Consider the following 21,085-nt stretch of genomic DNA (forward strand, 5'->3'; position numbering starts at 1 on the left):
TCGTTGGAGCCGTTTTCGAGAAAACCGTGAAAAACATGGTTTTTTAGTCATTTTCCGCCATTTTTCTCAAGAATATTACGGAGCTCCTGAAATTTTCCCAGAAATGAGACTTATGCTAGTTGATAGGGCTTATAAATAGCTATCCATGATATAAATTTGAAGAAAATCGTTAGAGCCATTTTCGAGAAAAACATGGTTTTTTAGTAATTATCCGCCATCTTGAATTGAATTTTATTGAATTTCTTATTGTCGGGTCCTCATGGTATAGGGACCTTAAGTTTAAAATTTCAAGTCGATCGGTTAATTAGGAATGGAGTTATCGTGTTCACAGACATACACACACACACACACACATACACACACACACACACATACACACACACAGACCAATACCCAAAAATCATGTTTTTGGACTCAGGGGACCTTGAAACGTATAGAAAACTTGAAATTGGGGTACCTTAATTTTTTTTGGAAAGCAATACTTTCCTTACCTATGGTAGTAGGGCAAGGAAAGTAAAAAGGGTACTTATATTTTTATTTTTTTCTTTCTATTTAACAGTAGCCCTAACGAAAAAGGGTACTTATATTTTTATTTTTTTCTTTCTATTTAACAGTAGCCCTAACGAAAAAATATAATAGAATACTTATAATTTGAAGTGAATATCACCATGCTATTTCAAGGAAGAAGGGTTGAGGAATGAGACAGGTTAGAAAAACTATTTATTGGAAAGCTTTAAAAAAATATTCTTTATTTACAACTTTTAATTGATTATGCAACTTGTTGATTGATTATTTAATATTAATAGTGGAGAATAACCTACAGCTTCAGTGTGATATTATTTCATCTCAATACCCAAGAATAAAAAACGTCGAGTTGCACTCGTTTATTAATATACAAATGACAGAGATAATATTTTCAGAATATTCTAAACTAAATATAATAGTGAATGTGAAATAAAATCCAAGTACCTATGTAAGAAGGTGATTATGTGATTAGTTGTTTCAAAACATATTTTTAAATTATTGCGTTCTTTAATTTACTTATTACAAGAGAACCATTTCTCTTGATTTCGAAGAATACAAAGAATACTACAGAATATTATAGAGAAGAGATTTTACAATACAATAGCTGTAATTATTAAACAGTTTGAATAGGCTATCATTTTGATTTGAAAATTTAACAGAGCTAAATCATTTTATAACTAAAAAAGATAACAAAGTTATATAATTCATTTTTATCAATGCTCAACAAGTTTCTGCTAGAAAAAACTACAATAAATTTTTTGTATTTACAAAATTCATCTATCAAGTTTCAACTGGTTGTTTGAAGGTAATAAATGATGTAATAGAGGTCACACTGGTGTGAGCAGCCAAACGTTTCGTGAAATTCTTCAAAATCATTAAACAATATTTCATTCAATTTCAATATTGAAAAAGGTACCTCAACATATTTAGCCACTTGAAAAAAGCTTTGATTGCTTGCATTTAAAAATAGAATTGGTCTTTAAATCAGATCCAGAAAAACATATATAGGCCTAGTAAGCTAATCAAAGCCATTGACATCTGTTGAGTAAAGTTACAATTTATTATATTGAACTTAAAAACAGCAAAAAGAATAAAAGTTTCGTATTACCTTACAAAATACAAATAATATAATATCTTCAGTCTTTGTTATGAAGGCTACTTGTAAATATCAAATATCTTACGGATTTATGGGGAGTTTTCAGTTGAGTAATTAGCACTTATGAATCATCACACGAACCAACTCATAGTAAACTGATCATGAATAGTTACAATAGTTATTAGAATCATTATTTTTCAACAGTTTAAAAATAAAGAAAGAAACATATTAAAAATTGATTTTTCATAGACGACTTGATATGCTATGAATACTTTAGTCTTATAAACCAAACTATTAAATATCAAACTAATTCTTCAAGATTTATTTTGTTACAACTCACTTTTTTGATTTAAGCACAAAATGTCAAATTTTATTTGACATTGACGAGCACTTCGAAAAATTTAAAGGTTAGCCTACACGTTTCGAAAAACTATTACAAATTATGTTAAAGTTACCAATGTCCAAGTACAAGTAAACAACAGAATACTTGCTAACTCAATTATCAACAAAATTAATAATATACTTTTTAGATAAATTCTTGTAGATTAAGCTGCTGTTAATCTCCACTTCCATTAGCTGCTGAGGACGTTCCATAAAACTTTGGCTGGAAGAACAGAAATATATAAATGAAATGAGCAGAGATAACATTCAATAATACATAACATTTCATGCAATGATGATGGTTCGGGGAACGAGTTACGCCTGCTCGTTCAATATAAATAGACAATGAAACCTTTCTCAAGCATTATACTTTTTCAGAATATTCTGTTTGGGAATTCTGTAATGCTCAAAAAACGTAATCGTAAAAAGAAAATAAATAATTTTGAAGATATAAGAATGAACTAGTTATCTTACTACTACTGATAATACTACACTAAATCTACAACTGCAAGCAGACTGATCATCCAGATAAAAGATTATAATCATTTACAGATGAAGATGAATTGATATTGTTTTTAAACATTTATCAACCAAAATATAAACAATAAACATTTTTTGATGTAACTCAAGTAGTCAGCACTGCTCAACTCGAAAAAAATTGGATTCAATAATTAAAAGTATGAAGCAAACCAACTGAATATAACAATAATATTAACAAGTCGAGAAATCACCACTGTTAGTCAGTCACACACTTATCATTCTAGTTCAAATGCCAAAAATTGTGGTATCTAGATACAAGAAAAAGATTAGAATAGGCCTAATATAGAATATAGTTTAACTTCATGAACGATTTAGTAAAAAATTTATTTCGATGAAATAACGGCTAAAATACTGTTATAGATAAAATGTATTGAGGATCCCAGAAGGTACCATGATTGGAGATTACTGTTTTCTTATTTTCAACGCTATAGCTCCAATTTATCAGTGAAAAACAAGATAGCTCAACAGAAAGATGCTAAAATACAGCAACCATCGGAATACATTCAAAGAAGATAAGTTATCTAAGCCTGATAATTTGTTTTACACTTTGAAAAAGTAAATTTAGAATATATTTTATAACTGTAATTGATGTAGGCTGAAGAATATGTTGGTAAAGATTTTTGAATGAAATAATTTGATACAACCAACTATTTAATAAGTTTTACCAAATAGGCCTAAATAAAATGAATAAATATTCAACGATTCGAAATAAGATTTGATTTGAAGATGATAATATATGATGTGTTGTATCTACATAAAACGTTGTATCTTTAAAAAAATATGATTATGAAATGAGAATAATTATTAGTAGACCTACTGTATTAGTTGAACTCCACTCAAAAAGTTTCTTGACTTGCAACTTATGTAAATCTCAATTACTTTATTACCCACAATATTCAACAACTCATATTCAAACAACTCAACGATGAAAAATTTATAAATTCATACAATGATTTATTTCAAAATTCAACCTTCTCACTAGATTGTAGTAGAATAAAAAAATGATTGCAATCTTTAAAAATTGTTCAGACCATGCAACGTTAATCACTCATTGGAATAACTCCTTACTTATTCATCAAACTACAGTCGACCGGAGAGGCTTCCATTTAGGTAAATGATTTTCACTGTCGTTTTGAGAAACATATTTCTTCTGGCCTGCTTCGTCGGAGCTTGACTAATTTACAACAAAAGTAGGTATTAATAAGATGATTAATGTGCCTGTGTATGTTCACCATATCTAGTGTAGGCTGCTAAATGTGGAATATCAGAAATTGAAAGAAATTTGATTCTGTACTTGTTAAAAAAATGTCTAGTGTCGGAGAGAATTATACTACGAGGGTAAGCTGATATGTAATGCACACATGCTTTTAGAGCACGATCCAAATAACACCCAGAAGCGAGCCTGGTGGCATGTGGAAGTTCTATTTATCCTCTACATGGCTGGGTAGTTAGTTTGAAGGTGTTTCGTTCATCCAGTTTGGTTTGGATAGTGAAATAATGGCGTAGTAGGTAGTGTTCTGGTGTTATGTAAACGCGAATTAAACAACACGCTGTTATCGAATTTACATCTGCTGAGAAAGTGAATCCTAGTGAAATTTATCGTCGTTTAATTATTGATTCTTCTCAATAATGATTTTTGAAGTCGTCTCTTCCTCACGGTAGCGCTTCAAAAATTTTTCACAGCATTCCAATCGAAGCTGTTTATTCTCACCTGTCAGACGGCATGGTAACCTTCGTGCACAGATTTTATGGTAGGTACCCCAATTGTTCAATAATGAAGCCGACACATTCCTTGGATATTCCTAGTTGGATTGCGAGGTGCTGTAGAGTGATTCGACAGTCATTTTGAATCAAATTTTCGTCAAGTTTACGATGATTATAGTCTGTGGCAGGGATTAGACGTTCGCTGCGTGTTTCGTCAACAATTGAGGCTTTTCCAGGTTAGCAATCTAGAAATTTTATAACCCATCGATCCATGGTAGACCTATTAACAGCATCGTCACAATAAACAACCTTTGAACGATGATAAATCTCACTAGGGTTCACTTTCTCAGCAGTTGAAAATTATATACCAGCGCGTTGTTTGATTCGCGTTTTCATAACACCAGAAAACGACGCCATTAATTCACTAACCAACCAAACGCAACGCCTTCAAACTACGTAGTCATGTAGAGGATGAATAGAAATTCCACATGCCACCAGGCTCGCTTCTGGGGGTTATTTGGATCGTGCTCTACAAGCATGTGTGCATTAATTATCAGCCTACCCTCCTAGTAAAAACGTGAACTGTTTTTAACCGCTTTCTAGGAGTTTTATGTATATATTTATCTGTTTTTGTTCTCTTAAGATGTGCAGTATGTATTTTCAAGAACGTTATATCGAACACAAAAGTCCTAAATAGGTCTGTAAAAGAGTAGCCTATCAGCCCTATCAATCAATTTTGAAATCAATCTTTAAACATTTTCAGTGCATTGAGAAGAATAATGAACATTGCACAAAATATAATGCTAATCTTTTGGATGATTTCAAGATTTACACTGATGAATACGACATGTCAAATGGTGTTTGATTAATTGAGTACATTTCAATAAGACTAATGAACGGATAGTATAAATTATTTGTATGATATCAAATTTCACGAGTGGATTCCCATAAATTAATTTCAAAAAAAGACTAGATAGAAAAGAACTAACAGATAAGACGAGAGCATTTTGTCAGAAATGCTTATTTAGTATAAAAGATGGAAGCATACCTGATCGGGTGTAGTGTCGTTCTGTCGGTTATCTTCATCCTCATCTGAGTCTTCTTCCCCTGAAGAGTCTGCAGATCCGCTACGCTCTTTCATGTCTGTTGAAATCAAATGTAAGTTATAGCTTGGAAATTAGCTACATGATAACATATAAAACATATACATGCTTCGATTCAGAAAAAACGTATTGATATGACTACACTTATAAAACATATTTATAATGAAATAGAATGACTAAACTTTATTTGATGGCGGAGATTGGACAGTGATGTTCACTCTACCACTCGACCTAGTCTTTAACAAAACAATATATCAACAAAACAATCTGACAAAATCACACAAGTAATATAATAGGTTTAAGTATCGTATGAGAATTAAGTAAAATAATGGATGAAAGTCAAGATTAGAATCTTCTATCAACTGAATACATGATGAACACGCAACATAAAACAAAATTATGCATTTACAAAAACTGCCTAGACCGATTTAAATAAAAAGCCCAAAATAAAAACAAAAGAAATCGATCGAAACCCTATCCATTCATAAATGATAAATTATGTCGTTATAATATAGAGGTACACATGGATACAAATATTGGTAGTAGAGGTTTCTTCCACTATGGTCAGAAAAGTTATTGAGTGTATTATTATTGGTACAATATATTGTGAAATAAATTCTGAGATTCTAAAACTGCGATGAAAATAACTAAAGTTGATTATATTTGACTCAAGCCAGGAGAATTTTTTTAAAAACGATATTCGACAAATGTTTTCAATGGAAGCAAATTAGGAAAACCCCAAGAAGCAAACCATATTTTATATTTGATTAATTTCAGATTCAATACTTATATCATATACATGATGACCCACGAAAGGTGTAACATCCGGAGACTATTAATTTTCAATGCAATTTGAAACAAAAAATGTCCAGTAAAATTTTCATATATCATCCTTAGTTTTCTAGATATATAGATTCAAAATCTAATTCGAAGGATATGGTTAGAAAGAGGTAGAAATTTCGAATAAGATTCATTCCTTTGTTTGACGTTTTGCTAAAGTTTTATGAGCGTTTAAACTGTTTGAAATTATGCTTTGAACTCGACAAATGAGCTTTCTTCAACTTTGAGCGCTCATAAAATTCAAATCGTCAAAAAAGTAACAAATTATACGAGTCTTATTGAAAATTTCTTCCTCTTCCACACCATATCCTTAGAATTAGATTTTAAATTATAGTTCTAGTAATTAACATTTTAAAAAAATATCGAAAAATCGGTATATCTCGAAAACTATGGTCGATATAAGAAAATTTTACTGAATATTTTTTTGTTGTAAATTTTATGTAGAATGGAATGGTCTTCGGCTGAGCCATGGATGGCTCCGCAGTTTCATGCAATTGGTTTCAAACTAGAAAATATGAAACTAACAGTTTTGCACTGTTGGCGGTGTCACATTAGGTCCCATTTCAAATGATTGACGATTGATTGTAGTTACACCAAGGGCGAACACCAACGGCCATAGATAACACTTCTAATGAGTTTTCAAATTGACGTGCTCCTATCGATAACTAGATGAGGTGCTAGTGTTAACCAAATACTACTGCTCGTTTTAACCAAATACTTACTTCTTTGGTCTAGCTCAATCATAAATATCTGAAATTCTCAGTTTGGATACCTAAGAAGTTTCTTAATCATTTTAAAGGTTTTTTAATTATTTTCATCATGACAATGTATGTGAGTTTATCATTTTCAAAAATCGTCAAGACATTGACAAATTAATTTATGGTGGGCTAACAGAAATTAACCTGATTGCGTTCAGGTTAATGAGCAGCAATGGCGAATAAGAAAAAATGAAGAAATAGAAACATTAATAAAAGGAGGAAATATAGTACGCTTCGTTAAGGCCCAAAATAGTATTCAATAGCAAGTTGCACAGCAGACGAAAAAAAGGAAGGCCAAGGAACAAGTGGGTGGACCAAGTGATAGATGACCTGAGAAAGATGGGGTGAGAGGATGGAAAGAACGATACATGAACAGAGAAGAATGGAGGCGTGTTGTGAAGAAGGCCAGGGCTCACCTAGGGCTGTAGCGCCCGATAAAGAAAGAAAGAGGCTAATAGAAATATTTATTGACCGATAAATACTTGAAATGGTAAAGTGGGCCATGTGGATTACAATACAGGAGACGGTATATTCATAGGAAATGTCGAGGAATAACAACTATTCCATTAATATATCATACTAGTAGGAACCCGTGCTTCGCAAGGATCTATTTTCAAACTTGATAATCTGAAAACTTGACGTAATGAAATCTTGAAGAATTGAAAATAGGCCTATAACCATCCTTGGTTAATTAAGAATCTAGCTTATATGCAAAATTTCAAGTTAATTAGTCCTATAGTTCAGACGTGATGATGCGTCAAACATAATTTTCCTATCCCGTAAGTGTGTATAAGCCAACTCTTTATTTTATTATAGATATGGTTAACAACTGCAAGAGATAGGAGTGTGGATCAGAATAGTTGTGAAACTATGATAGCGCCAGAAGTGTCTCAAACACAATGGTAGGTACTACATGAACTTTTTGAATGTGATTTGAAAACAAAATGTTAAAACAACAGAACTGAAAGTTTTCAACCTTATCATTCTAGCTCCATTTAGAGAGGCTTTTGTTTGAGCCGAATGAAATCTTCTATCTTCTATATATATAAAAAAATGAATGTCTGTGTGTTTGTTCCCTATGACTTGAGAAATACTTGACATAACGGCATTGGGGATGGTTTCTGACCAGAAATTTTAATAGGGTGGCTGATAATGATTATTTATTAATCCATTTTACAGACCTATGTTTTCGAAATTGTCGGCCTAGCGGCTACCGAAGAACGGAAAGATGATCATGATTCAAGATCATATTGGGATAATAGGCCTATGATTTAGCATCTAAAGTTACCAGCTGTAATAAACACGTCACCCTATGATAAATTGTATAGGCTACCGGTATTACAACGGTAGTTTGGAGTTGAAGTGTAGTTGATTGATACCAGCTGTAGATAATGGTTCCTTAGAACACCTATACAAATAATTATCACTCCCCTATCAATGAGTAACCGGAAAATGTTGGAAAAAAATGATTCACCTCATGGAAGAGAGTTGTTCATATTGCATTCATTAATGGCAGAATAATTTACAATTTTTTTTAAAATTAAGCTTAGCTTATATTCATCCTAAAATGGAAGATGGAAAGAATTTTCTATTAATTCTGTGTGTTTTATTGTACATCGCATATTTCCTGGACCATCTATTGACAATCAACAACTATGAAAACATTGAATTCATCTTTGAAACACTGATTTATCCTATCTATTTTTTTTTAATTCAACACTTCACTCTTAGACCAATTGATTGAGAAGAATATGTTTCGGGAATAATGAATGCTGCATGACTAAGCACATAGGAAATCCGTATTCAGATGTACTAAATAAAAATATTGATTGTCAGATACATTTCATGATTCACGAAATAAAGTAAAGTGTGACATGAGATACATTGACTTTTTGGCGGTACGAAGTTCGTCAGGTAAGGTAGTTGTAAATAAAGCTTTATTATTAATAGTCAACGCTGAAAAAGGACAGGCTCAATCACCAGGAATACTATAAATTCTATGAAGGACCAGTAAGCCATTAATTTTGAGTAGTTCAATCACTTCCATTATGGACACTGAATACATTATGGACAATCAATACGTATGAAATTTATTAGCTACCGTACAAAATAATAAACTTTGATTGAAGTGACCCCGACTACTACAATATGAATAACCATTTAGATCAAATATAAGAAATTACTCACATCTCTCATCAACTCGTACTTTTTGTTCACAAAATATGAACACAAAAATATTACAGTATATTGAATGAACTCACGGCTAGTACCGTACTCAAGTTTGTCTTTTTCTGGCCGTGCTATAAATAAATGTAGGTTTATGTTTGACATCTCGTTTTTGTAATCTTGTTGTCTATTAAGAATTTTTTCAATGTGATTTTTGTTTGCAATAAAATTTGAATTTGAAAAAAGAATTATCAAAAATCTCCTAACCAAAGAAAATCTCTGTGCTCTGTTCTAATCGGAATGTAAGAATGGAACAAACACGTGACAAGCTTGCGCTTTCGATCCAAAGAAAATTAAATTTGATCAGCTGATTAATAAAATTATTTTAAGCTTTCCAATGATTACAACATATGTTAGAATATCATGTGTCAATTATTTCAGTTCCATATGGCATTCACCTTACCATGTTCATAACCTTACTAAATAGGATCCTTTTTCATCCTTTGAAACCCTTAGAGGCAAAATATCTCAAATTCCGTTCTTAGTGCGCGTCTAGCATGTTTGAAGAATATTTGTGCAGAGTTTTAAGTCTGTAGGCCAATTAGTTTGAGCTGCAGTGTGATTTTACATGAAAATTTTCAAAAAATGCCATCTCCTGGACCCCTCTCTGCTCCTGGTCGGAATTTTTCTGCATAGATCTATTTTTTTTCGTAGCTGAACAAAAAAGTTCCTCATGACTTTGCTGTGCAATGAGCGGTTGAAAAGTACAAAATTTTTTGGAGCCCCAGCTCCCTCAGGGGGGAAAATTTCTGAAAATCCTTTCTTAGTGGATGTTTTGAGGCTATCATAAACAATTGTGCAAAATTTCAAGTTTGTAGACTCAGTAGTTTGGGCTGTGGTGTGATTTTAGTCTGTCGGGGCTTAGCCTTTTATAGATATAGAGAAGAAGAGAAGAAGAAGAAGAAGAGATAAAGAGTGCTCATGATCATATTACTAATGGAGTGCACAATTGACACTGATCTACTGTTTGTGTATTAAAGTAGTGACGAAACTGTGATATGAAACATAGTTTCTAGTAGAGTTCTACATAAGCACTAAATGACCTAAAACTTAAAACATAATTATAACAATAATTATTGGAGAACTGTGAACCCCATTATGTGAAATCTAAGCCTAATTAGAGACACTTTTGTTCAAAAGAAAAGGTCAATAAAGCTGTGATGGATAGTATAGTGAGTGTGACCTTTGTTGATGACGTGCTCGGAGATGTTGTTGTGTTGGGCCTTGGCCCTGGAGAGGGTGTCGTAGCAGTCGAGGCAGACACGCAGTGGCTTGGAAGACTGGCTCGGAAGGAGGAAGCGCTTGTTCGAACAGGGACCGCACACCACGGCGCCACACTTTCTACAGTGATGCTGAGCAAAACAATATAAATAAGACAATTGTAACATACAATTATGTTTCAAAATGCCATATCAATTGAACACTTCTGTGTGAATAAATGCGTCGTTAAACCTATAGTGAGATTCACGTTATAAAGTCAGTGGAATTGATGGGACAGCTTTGTGAAAATACTTGAGGACTGAACATTTTGTGAATTGAAGAGCTACAATACAACCTATATATATCGGGCTATGTGTAACCTTATCTAAATTTGAGAGAGGAATAGCACAAGGTTACCTTATTGTCCTCTCTCTATCATTTTGATAATGTAATTATTGCATAAATTAATTTAAAAAATGAATAAATTATTGGCAAATTATTCATTTTCTCACAGCGTTTTTTCGTAATATTAAAAAATGAATAAATTATTGGCAAATTATTCATTTTCTCACAGCGTTTTTTCGTAATATTAAAAAATGAATAAATTATTGGCAAATTATTCATTTTCTCACAGCGTTTTTTCGTAATACTAATTCTTGTTCAGAATGATCAATAATATTCACCAAGAAGAATATCTTTTCATGATTTCGGCCCGGTTTTTAGGTCACTATTATTAAATCGAATGGACCATGTCAAGTCTACAGGTTTGATAGCCCATTAAATCCAATAAGTGTCTTAGAAACTGGGCTGAATAATAAATTTGGAATGTTTTCATAATTCTGTAATGAATTCTAATGATTCATTTCATTCGTAGTGATTCTATTTATTATATAAAATACCAAGGCAATCATTGTGTTATTTTCTTCAAAATTTAGGTAATGACACAGTCGAAAAAGTAGAATGGGTTTATGCTTCCTTCACTTGTCCAATTTTCAGTACAAACACTTTACAGACATGGAATTTTGAATTTAGATAGATTTTAACGAAATTACCCTCAATAAGCACGAAAGACTGTAACGCATAAGCATAGACATAAATCTACTTCGAACATTTTTGATACAAGAATTAGAAACAAACTTATTCACTACAAGCACATCTGATGAAATAAAAGTTCATTGAGAGAAATATTCCTCACCATTATACTTATTTTCAGCCTACAAACTAATTGGAAACGTTGCTGAGTAAGAAAAGGATAGAGTTATCTGCTTTGTCTGATAATAGACGAGGATAGCAAACCAGTCAGGTGCTGACTTTACAACGTAAATCTCATTCATAAAGAAGTCTGACTACGAAAATATAAATTTAAATTTCATTTAAAAATCTAAGTTCGTTATGAATAGCAATCAATATTTATTAGTAAATTTGTTGATGCAAATCTAGTGTGAGTTGAGACTTACCCTTCGGTTGAGGACGGTGAATTGGGCCTTTTTACAATGCATACAAACAGCTGCCTCAGAGTCAGGTACCCAAACTGCAGCATGCACCTCCACAGCCTTCTTTCCACCTAAACATAAATATTCCATCAATTCATTAAAATTCACAAAATCAATGTATTTGGGGTCGCTCCGTGATCGCGCTGATCAATATATTTAGAATAGTGTAGTGATCTAACCATAATATTGTGGAATTTGGTACTTTATAGTACTATACAGTGATTCAAAATGAATGTCCTAATTTCAAACAAATTTATTTATTAAAAAAACTGTACTCAACATAATTTCACATGAAATTACACACTGAAGCATCACATTTATTATGGTGTGTTATAAGTGTTCTATTTCCCCTCTTTGAGGCTTGGACAACATCTCCAGAAAAGTAAAGTCCACAAATCATGTTTTTTGAAAAATAACGAAAAACGTTTACTATGGGCGAGGGAATGATTTCAAAAGTGGATTAGTCGTCAACAAAAATGCGTGGACAAATCAGTAGATTATTATGAAAAATATGTAAAAAATAAGCTTTACTATCTCATTGATAGCGATGAGGCAACGTTTCATGTAAGCGGGAAAGTCAATCAACATAAAGTTCGTATATGGGGAACCGAAAACCCTCACCAAACAGAGGAGCATCAAAGAGATTCGTCTAATTGAACGTTTCTTGAGCGCGAACTCCTAAGTGAACGTTTCTTTGGCGTTAGAGTACACCACGACAATGCGCAACCACACTTCTCTCACCAAACCAAGGAGTTAATAGACAGTTTTGGCTGGGATCTCCTTGAACATTCTCCCTACAGACCTGATCTTGCATCGAATGATTTCCACTAGTTTCCAAAATTAAAGCAACACTTGGGTGGACAACGTTTCGAGACTGATGAAGAAGAATAGCAGGATGCGGCCACTTAATTCATCCACGGACTGGAGGTGGACTTCTTTGAAGCGAGATTTCAAAAGTCGTCAACAAAAATGCGTGGACAAATTTGTAGATTATATCGAAAATTAGGTAAAAAAGCTTTCCAATGATGTATTTTTCTATTTAAATAAAAAATGCATTACACCTGAAAAAAAGGTGGGAACCTTATTTTTCACACAACCCTCGTAACATCAACGATCCTCATTCTCCCTAATCTCACTGTAGTAGAAATTTAGTTTAAAAAATGAGAAATGAAATAGATACTTGGCTTAAAGGTAAGTTTTGATAGACAATAACAAAAAATCAACTATGCAAACAGGCAATGTTCACAAATTACAAACACCAGAAAACGGCTAATTTACGTAGGAAGGCAAAATAAAAACATCACACTTACTTTTCCTCAACAAATCCTCTATGCATTTGTTGATGTGGGCCATCCACTCCTGTTTTTCTGTTGAAGTAGCTGCATAAACTGCGAACGATTTTGTCGCGGTCCGAATCAGCCACCCATTTCTCAGTTCTGTAAATAAAAAGCACGCATTAAATTTCAGTTTAATTGAAGTGTATCGATTTTCTTCAAGCATTTCTTTAAAGCGTTGCCGATTCTCTGAGCAGCCACTGCCTTCTACAGTACATAGCTGATTCCCGTATATCTGTTGTAATATTTACTGTTCATTCTTGTTGATAATAAACAATTATATTTTATTTGTCAAGAGAATATATTTTTCAAAAAAATAAACAATGAATTTTTATAATTAAGAGAAAATATTAAAAAACGATCTGCAAACGTTACGGAGCTAGAAAAGGATAGCTCTATCTGCTTATCGAATGATAGACAAGGATAGCAGCACCAATGTCATAGCCACCTCTAATACAAGGCCCCGCCCTAGGATATTGCAACGTCGCAGCGTAGGCCTAGAATCTAATACATGATTGGTGAAAAAGATCAGCTGGTATTTTTTTAAATCTTTTTCACCAATCGTATATTAGATTCTAGGCCTACGCTGCGACGTTGCAATATCGTAGGGCGGGGCCTTGTATTAGAGGTGGCTATGCCAATGTTCATCAAATAATGCAATTATAATGTGGACCTCACTGTAGCACGCGTGTGCAAGCTTTTTGTGTCTTCGGCGAAAGGCTGCAACCGAAAAACAGCTGTTTGAATCTAAGGTTAGGTTTTTGTCTCTACAATTCTTTGTTTATTTTTCCTTCGATGCTCTATTTGAGGTTAAATTATTCTTTTATCATTATAATTTGTATTTTCAAGTAATCTATTTGTTGTTACTGGTGGTTTATTTCATGTTAGAGACTTTTCCAGTCGTTTTGACAGTAATTGTAAACATAGTATCGTTAGTGTGCACTTTCAGGTCAGGTTTGCTTATACAAGCGTGCTTGACTTGCCTGCAGTATTGTTAGTGGCCGGCTTAAGTTACCATAGAAGTCAAACAAGGATGACTGGTAATAGAATAATAATTAATGGTTTCAACTAGGACTACATCTATGAATAAATTAAATTGATAAAAAAATGAAAGCATGTATGAAGTGTAGAGTATATGTATAGAAAAATATGTAAGTGATAAAATGAAAATTAAAAACTTGATGAAAATTTATTGGATTTTTTTTTTCAATTCAATTGATTTCATGTAATTGCTAACAACTGAAAAGTCGATACAATTTGAGAAACGTATGCTAGGTTTCAAACTTTGATGAAAATGGAAATATAATTGAATGTATAGAATTAGTAGTGAATATCTAGTTGCTTGAAAACATCAACTTACGTCCATCATCTTCTAACGACTCCAATTTGATTTCCTCCAGTGGGATTATATGTTGTTTATTGTACTGAAAAAGATTAAACAGAAGTTTAGTGAATGCGGTAAGGAAAGTAAAAAACTAACCCAATCACAAAATCATACTAATGAGAGAATATCGGATTATGTACATATGAGGTGGTAGAGATTGCCATACTTCAAACTCCGAAATTCTCAGAACCTTGAAGAATTTGATAGATACTGGAACTCTTAGAAGTGTCTATTTTCCTGAGTTCCATTCTCTTCTGTCATATGGCGTTGAATTCTAAGGCAATTCAAATTATGCTATACTTATAATTAGGATTGAAATATGGGCAGTTAAGAGTGATGCTGGATGAATCTATTAGAGCAAGTTGTAGAACTTATTTCAAAGATATAAAGATTCTCCCACTCCCTGGTCTATACATGTCACAGTTCCTTTGCTTCATTGATATAAATAAAGATAGGCCTACGTTTAACACATGGGAGTTGTGCCATTAGTACAATACTGGAAATAGACAAAACCTTAGAGATGACATCCATCGAACTAGTATCTAAGGAGGGGGGGGGGGTGAAAATTGCAGGAATACGGCTTTACAACTCATTGCCAGCACATCTTAAGGCTCTAAAGGTGAGCGTGCATTAGTTCGGTGGAGCGGCGCGGCGCGGAGGAGAGCGGAAAATGGAAGGTCCGTGCACTGCGAGCGCGGCGCGGCGCGACACGGTGCCGTTTTGGACTAGTTAGTCGTGACGTAGACTTGTCAACTGCAATTTGAATTAATTCATAGTTGTTGAAGTTAGTGTTCTAATTGAAGTCATTTCTGATTTGAGGTTGTGATAAAGTGGCAGACGTGAGTGATGAATGACTCAGATGGATAAATGTTATTTTTGGCAGTAGTTGTGGATGAAGCAGATAAAGAGGAACTATCAAGGAAAAAAGAGATGATGTTGGTGTATTCCATTAGCTTACCAATTAACCAGGTAATTGATTAGAATGTGAACTGGAAGAACAGCAGGCTGTTTACTAAAACAGAGGTCGGAAACAGACGAGCTTTCACGAAGTTACCCGAGCGCGGAAATTTCCGACCTGACCTCCTGCACTAAGCGCGGCGCGACGCCTGACTTTTTCGAAATCCGCGCCGCGCTACTAGTGCACGGAGGTACACTTGATCACATGTATTTAATTCCAGGTCTAAAATTCTCCGCGCCGCGCCGCTCCACCTACCTAGTGCACGCTCTACTTTAAAGACGATAAGTTTAGAGTTAAAGTGAAGGAAGAATTGTTGGATGTGTGCCCTTATTCTAGTGAGGAATTCGTCATGTCTTGTGAAATGCACAGAAATAGTAGATTGATTAGAAGGGATTTTATGGATACAGAATTAAGACTGTAGAAATTCATGGTGCACTGCTTATTAATATCACTTGGGATTCGATTAGTTTGATGTGTAGTCCTGTATTCTGGAGGAAAGACAAACAAAATAACATGTAAAATTTACTTCACTGAATCGTTTATTAAGCCTACTACAAAAACTTCTTTTAAAAATTAAGACTGTTTTGAAATTTACCTTTTTCTTGTTGATTATAATATTTCCATACACTAAAATGTCGTTGAATAGGAAAAACTGGCGCGCTTTGGGCTTTTTTCGGCACATTTTTGTCAGGACACCTTCTCCGACCAAAACTCTTCCGGGAACATTGAGAGGCTGTAACAAACATAAAATTATTAATGTTACAAATAAACCTAAACATAATCTAAGAATCAACTTTGGAGATTGCATATTCAACCATTGTTTGATAGAAAGTGAAAATAATGCTCTTTACGCCAAAAATGAATTATTCAATCTTTCGACGCTTAGAAAATAGCCCATTTTTCAAATTTACTGTACATTATGCAATGGAAATTATTATAATCATTAATATCTTGTTTAAATGGTAATTATTCAATTGGTGGGTTAATTCAATCTTTCTTGTTATTAATTTTCTGTTATGCAGTGAAATTCTATTAATCTTGATTGTTTGATAATCCTAGTGGAGACATTGATGAGATAAGTATAGAGAGCAGAATCGTGCTCTCTCATGAACTGACTTTTAGGGCCGGTTTCCGAGCTCGGGATTTAGCTAAGTTCTAGACTTTAACTGGCTTTAAACTCTGGAGTCAGAAAATTGGCTTTCCGAGTCAGAGCGTTAACGTAGTGGAGGACTTAAATAGACTCTGGAGTTTAGAGATCATGTTAGACCCTGGAGTTTATAATTTCGCTTTTTGAGTGAAGGGCTTATAAGTCCAGGACTTGAATTAGATTCTCGCCTCTTTCCGAGTCAATGATTTATCAAAAATCGTAAAGTCCAGGACTTGAAACAGCGTGATTTTGAACCCTCGACGTGGGTAGGGTTAAAATTCAAGTTCTAGACTTAACTGAGCAAACACAATTCAGTTATTGTTTTGGAGTAGATAAAAAGCCAAATAGATGTCATGGAATACCTAAATTATTTGGATTAGTCCATCTAAATTCATAATTTATAGTTTGCAAGTTCATTTTGGAATATAATTGTATCAGAATTATTTGTAAAAACTAACCTAATTTTATGACTCTGACATAACCTAAAAATGTTCAAGCGAAATAATACAAGGATTGCCTTGGAATTTATATTCCAATCTGAATGTTATTAATCAATGTCATATTCTCCAGTTTTTTTTTCAAAACAAATACGTTTTCAGTCTCAATAGCCTAATGAAATTTTTATTCCAAAATCACTGTTTAGGATCAATGATCAATAATAACATGACGTAAAATGGAATGTTTATTCATTCACCTTTCAAAGGTTTTACTTTGAATAGGCCTACAAAGAAATCAAAACGTATTTTTTGGAGAGCATGCTCATTTGAATTGTCCCGCTGTAATCAGCTGTTTCCGTTTTGCTATAATGCCAACAATACAACAGTAAAATATTGTGAATTTCCCTCATGTTTACTGCGTTAAAGTCGTGGACTCAAATAAGTCGAGAACTTGATAGACTCCGGAGTTTAGAAGATAAAATCGTGACTGGGAAAGTCAATTTAGACCCGAGAGCTTATTTGAGTCGTGGACTCTGTAAGTCCAGAACTTATTGATGCCGAGCTCGGAAACCGGCCCTTAGTATTGCATTTCTATCGGATGTTAATGTTTCAATTATAAAATAATCTCATTTGTTTTTGTATGGCTAGACCGTGAGAAAATAAATTATTATTTTTTTATGATTAATGCTGTAGTTAAAAGTGACAATCTTAAACCCGAGTCACTTTGGATTTAGATCACCAAATAACGGTCGAGCAAGTCGTGAGTCATTTCTTCTTATTGCGCTCATTACAGTATGGACACCACACCACAACTGGTAGGGGCACCAAAATCTCACTGGTGTCGCAGCTTGCTTTGGACATAGACAACCTGGTATCATGATACAATGATTATATTCTCAATAATTTGAGACCTGAGATCGGAAGCGAATGTAGGTCAGAATATCAAGATGTTCTTATCACGGTTCAAATAGTCTTTCAGTATTAATTAGCAACACTTGAAAAGTGATAAATAACATTATTTCAATATTCGTTTCCATTGTTCCCAAAATCATATTCTTGACAAATCTATTTTGAATTTTTTTGTTGTTTCAACTTAAGATATTTTTCAACAAATTCTTCATCAAAAGTAGTGTAAAACAGCTATGGTATGCATAGTATTGGAATACGTTGCAAGAATGTATTGGAATAAAAAACCATCATTTTACTTTATTTCATAATAGTAGTAGCCCTGTATAGAAAAAGTGAATACATGCATTCAAGAATGTAACTTATCTCCCAGAGACTGATACGGAGATTGATCCAGCCTCAGACAAACTAGTAGGAGTACGAATCTACTGTAATTTTTCAGGTCTTGAAATGATTTCGAGAATTTTTCTGTACATAATAATAGAATTAATTGAAGATTATTTGAAATAATAGATGTTATACATCAGAAAATGATAGTAGTAATCATACTAACCTGTCCCGAGCTGCCAAAGCAGCTTTCAACCATAGCAATTCGACGAGCATTTGCTTCACTATTCACTGAAACAATAAAAAAGGAATGATTTCTACTAACTTTTCTTTTATACATAACTTTAACATAAAAACCAAGCAATATTATTTGAAATCTAGAACATTATGAAATAGGGTACTGGATAAATATAAAATATATTTGTGCGAAACGCTTTCAGATAAAAAATCTGTAAAATTAAACTTGATGCGTTTATCAAATCATCTGATTTATCAAGTTCATTAAAGCTTTTGATATGAACTCTTTCTAAAATCAAGAGACACTGAAGATAAAACCCTTCAAACGCGGCCGGACTGGGGGCACTTTAGTTTATGGGCCGCGGAATCTAGCATTGAGACCTACATAGATCGATAGAGGAGGTCAAGACGTGATCAACCATGTACAGCATTGTTGTCGATTTCCAAGGATTAGCTAAACAAACATGGCGGAAAGTTTAAACTTTCATATCGATTTTTATTTTTTATAATTTTTTTTATGGTTACAATAGGTTTTAGAATTTATGTAAAATTTAACGCGGAATCCAATGAAAATAATTTCAGGTTTCTAACTTCAGTAGTTTTTAAGATATTGCAAAAATGTGCAGAAAAGTGCAATATTTTTGCTTTGAAAGAGGTTAACTTGTTTTCATTGTGATTAATAGGTACAGTATTTTAAATTATTGGATTTAGTAGAATGTTAAATTCTCAAGAAAAAATGTTCAGTCACTTGATAGCCTCAACTCAAAATTGTTGGAGATATTTGGGAAAATAAAAAAAATTTGCACACTCCATAATTTTTAATTTTTTTACTATTCCAGTGACTACTAAATTAGCTAAATCTCATTTAGATTTTTGCAGGGAATCCATTGAAATAGATTTGAGGTTAAAGTCTTCATGAATTATGATGATATTTGGAAAAAATGCAAGCAAATGTAGTATTTTAGCTTTAGATTGTAAGATTGTAACTTAGCTTTAGATTGTAAGATTCTAAGATTATAACTTAGCTTTACAATTAAGCTAAGTTATAGGCCTAAAACAGTGTAAGATGAAAACACCAATTTTAGAGAAATACAAAAATTTTTTAAAGTGTTGATTTCAGTGGCAATGAGATATGAGTAATAATACAATGTAATATAGAAACCCTAATGTAATATTATTATAGTGTAATATTGTAAATTAAGATAACTTAGGCTTGTATAAAACTCAGGTTAACAAGTCTTGTAAATTATAATTTATTTGCCCTCAATCATATTAAAGCCTTTCTGGATTTAGAATTAGCTAATAATAATAATCTCTCCAGTCTCCACTAATTGAAACCTTCTAAGAACCTCATCTATAGTTACTTTCAAAACATTTTCTTTTCAGTGGCATAGTATAGCTTAAGTATGTCATCGTTGGAGGAGGATATACAAAATGATTCAAATAATTAGTATTTTCAAATTTTTAAGCTTTATTCATTTGTTGTGGATTAAATTATCCATGTTATGAATCATCTTCCAAGTAAGGTCATTTGAGTAGCAGATTATTCTTTGTATTATAACCAAACTACTGAAAGTTTACAAACTTCTGAACTATTTAAAAATGTTGAAATGAGAAATAAATTTCACCAATACAAGAATAAATAACAGTGATTGATAGTGAACTTGAATTTGATCTGAGTTGACAGCAAATAAAGTAATGAAATGAAATAATTTGTAATTTAAACTTACCCAATCTGTCTACCATGTTTTCAACATTCGCCCACTCACCCACACTGTCACTGACAGAATTCCGCTACTGCGGAATCCAATGGACTCCTCATTCCATTGACGCAGTATTAAAATAGTTTATTGTAATATTGATATTTTAAATGATGAATATTGTGAAAATATTCCTTCATGTTGAAAATTTCTGAAAAAATCGTTTAATTATCATTTTTCACAAGTAACTTGGCAACTCGCAAGATTCTGATCAGCTGTTCAAAGATTGAAATGGCATTGGATGAGTATAGGTTGATGATGGCGCACATTTCAAATTGACTCTCCGAGTTCTGTTATATCTCTGCTTTCTCTTATCTGTTATAATGTTATTTAAATTATAATTATCAATTCATTATAGTGGTACGGTGGTAGTAGTACTCATGGATTGTTTGAGAAACCATGAATTTCTACGTTACCTTGATATGTTGTAAGGAAAATTACTGAATCACAGTACTTCATTTTGACTTACCGTATAGTGTAGTATTAAAGGCAAACAGTGTATAGTTTGTAAGATCCATGTTAAATTGGCTACGGTAGGTTTAAATACTGGACCTACGGTTATCCATAGGATTGAATTCTAGTTTTTAGATTGGATTGTTAAATTGATTTAGTTTTCAAACTCATTGACCGAGCGAAGTGAGGTCTAAGATTCAAGTCGACGGTTTGGCTCTTCTCTTAATGTTTAAATGTTTTTATGTTGCGCATATAGGTTTTCATGAAATTTGACAG

General features: G+C 33.0%; 1 protein-coding gene across 2 annotated transcripts; it reads right to left on the reverse strand.

Annotated features, from left to right (window-relative positions):
* Positions 1-719: 719 nt before the first annotated feature.
* LOC111058038 (pleckstrin homology domain-containing family F member 2) lies at positions 720-20,471 on the reverse strand. Of its 2 annotated transcripts, XM_022345534.2 has the most exons (10): positions 20,327-20,471; positions 18,586-18,650; positions 16,138-16,275; positions 14,561-14,624; positions 13,177-13,302; positions 11,831-11,937; positions 10,357-10,525; positions 5,295-5,389; positions 3,611-3,716; positions 724-2,225 (listed from the first exon to the last, which is right to left on the reverse strand). In XM_022345534.2, exons 1-9 carry the CDS (start codon positions 20,340-20,342, stop codon positions 3,618-3,620), a joined length of 879 nt encoding a protein of 292 aa, XP_022201226.2. In that variant the 5' UTR covers positions 20,343-20,471; the 3' UTR covers positions 724-2,225; positions 3,611-3,617. The 2 variants fall into 2 exon arrangements, with proteins under 2 accessions (XP_022201227.2, XP_022201226.2); XM_022345535.2 differs by lacking the exon at positions 3,611-3,716 and having other exon boundaries at positions 720-2,225; positions 20,327-20,467.
* Between the last annotated feature and the right edge of the window lie 614 nt (positions 20,472-21,085).

This window comes from Nilaparvata lugens, chromosome 2 (genome assembly GCF_014356525.2).
Source record: "Nilaparvata lugens isolate BPH chromosome 2, ASM1435652v1, whole genome shotgun sequence".
NCBI lineage: Eukaryota > Metazoa > Arthropoda > Insecta > Hemiptera > Delphacidae > Nilaparvata > Nilaparvata lugens.

Excerpts from the sequence above, each read along its gene's own strand:
- LOC111058038 (XM_022345534.2), bottom strand. Across the intron at positions 10,526-11,830 it reads TCACCGTCCTCAACCGAAGG|CATCACTGTAGAAAGTGTGG; the intron begins GTAAGTCTCAAC and ends TGTTTTGCTCAG. Across the intron at positions 3,717-5,294 it reads ACGACACTACACCCGATCAG|TCAAGCTCCGACGAAGCAGG; the intron begins GTATGCTTCCAT and ends GTTGTAAATTAG.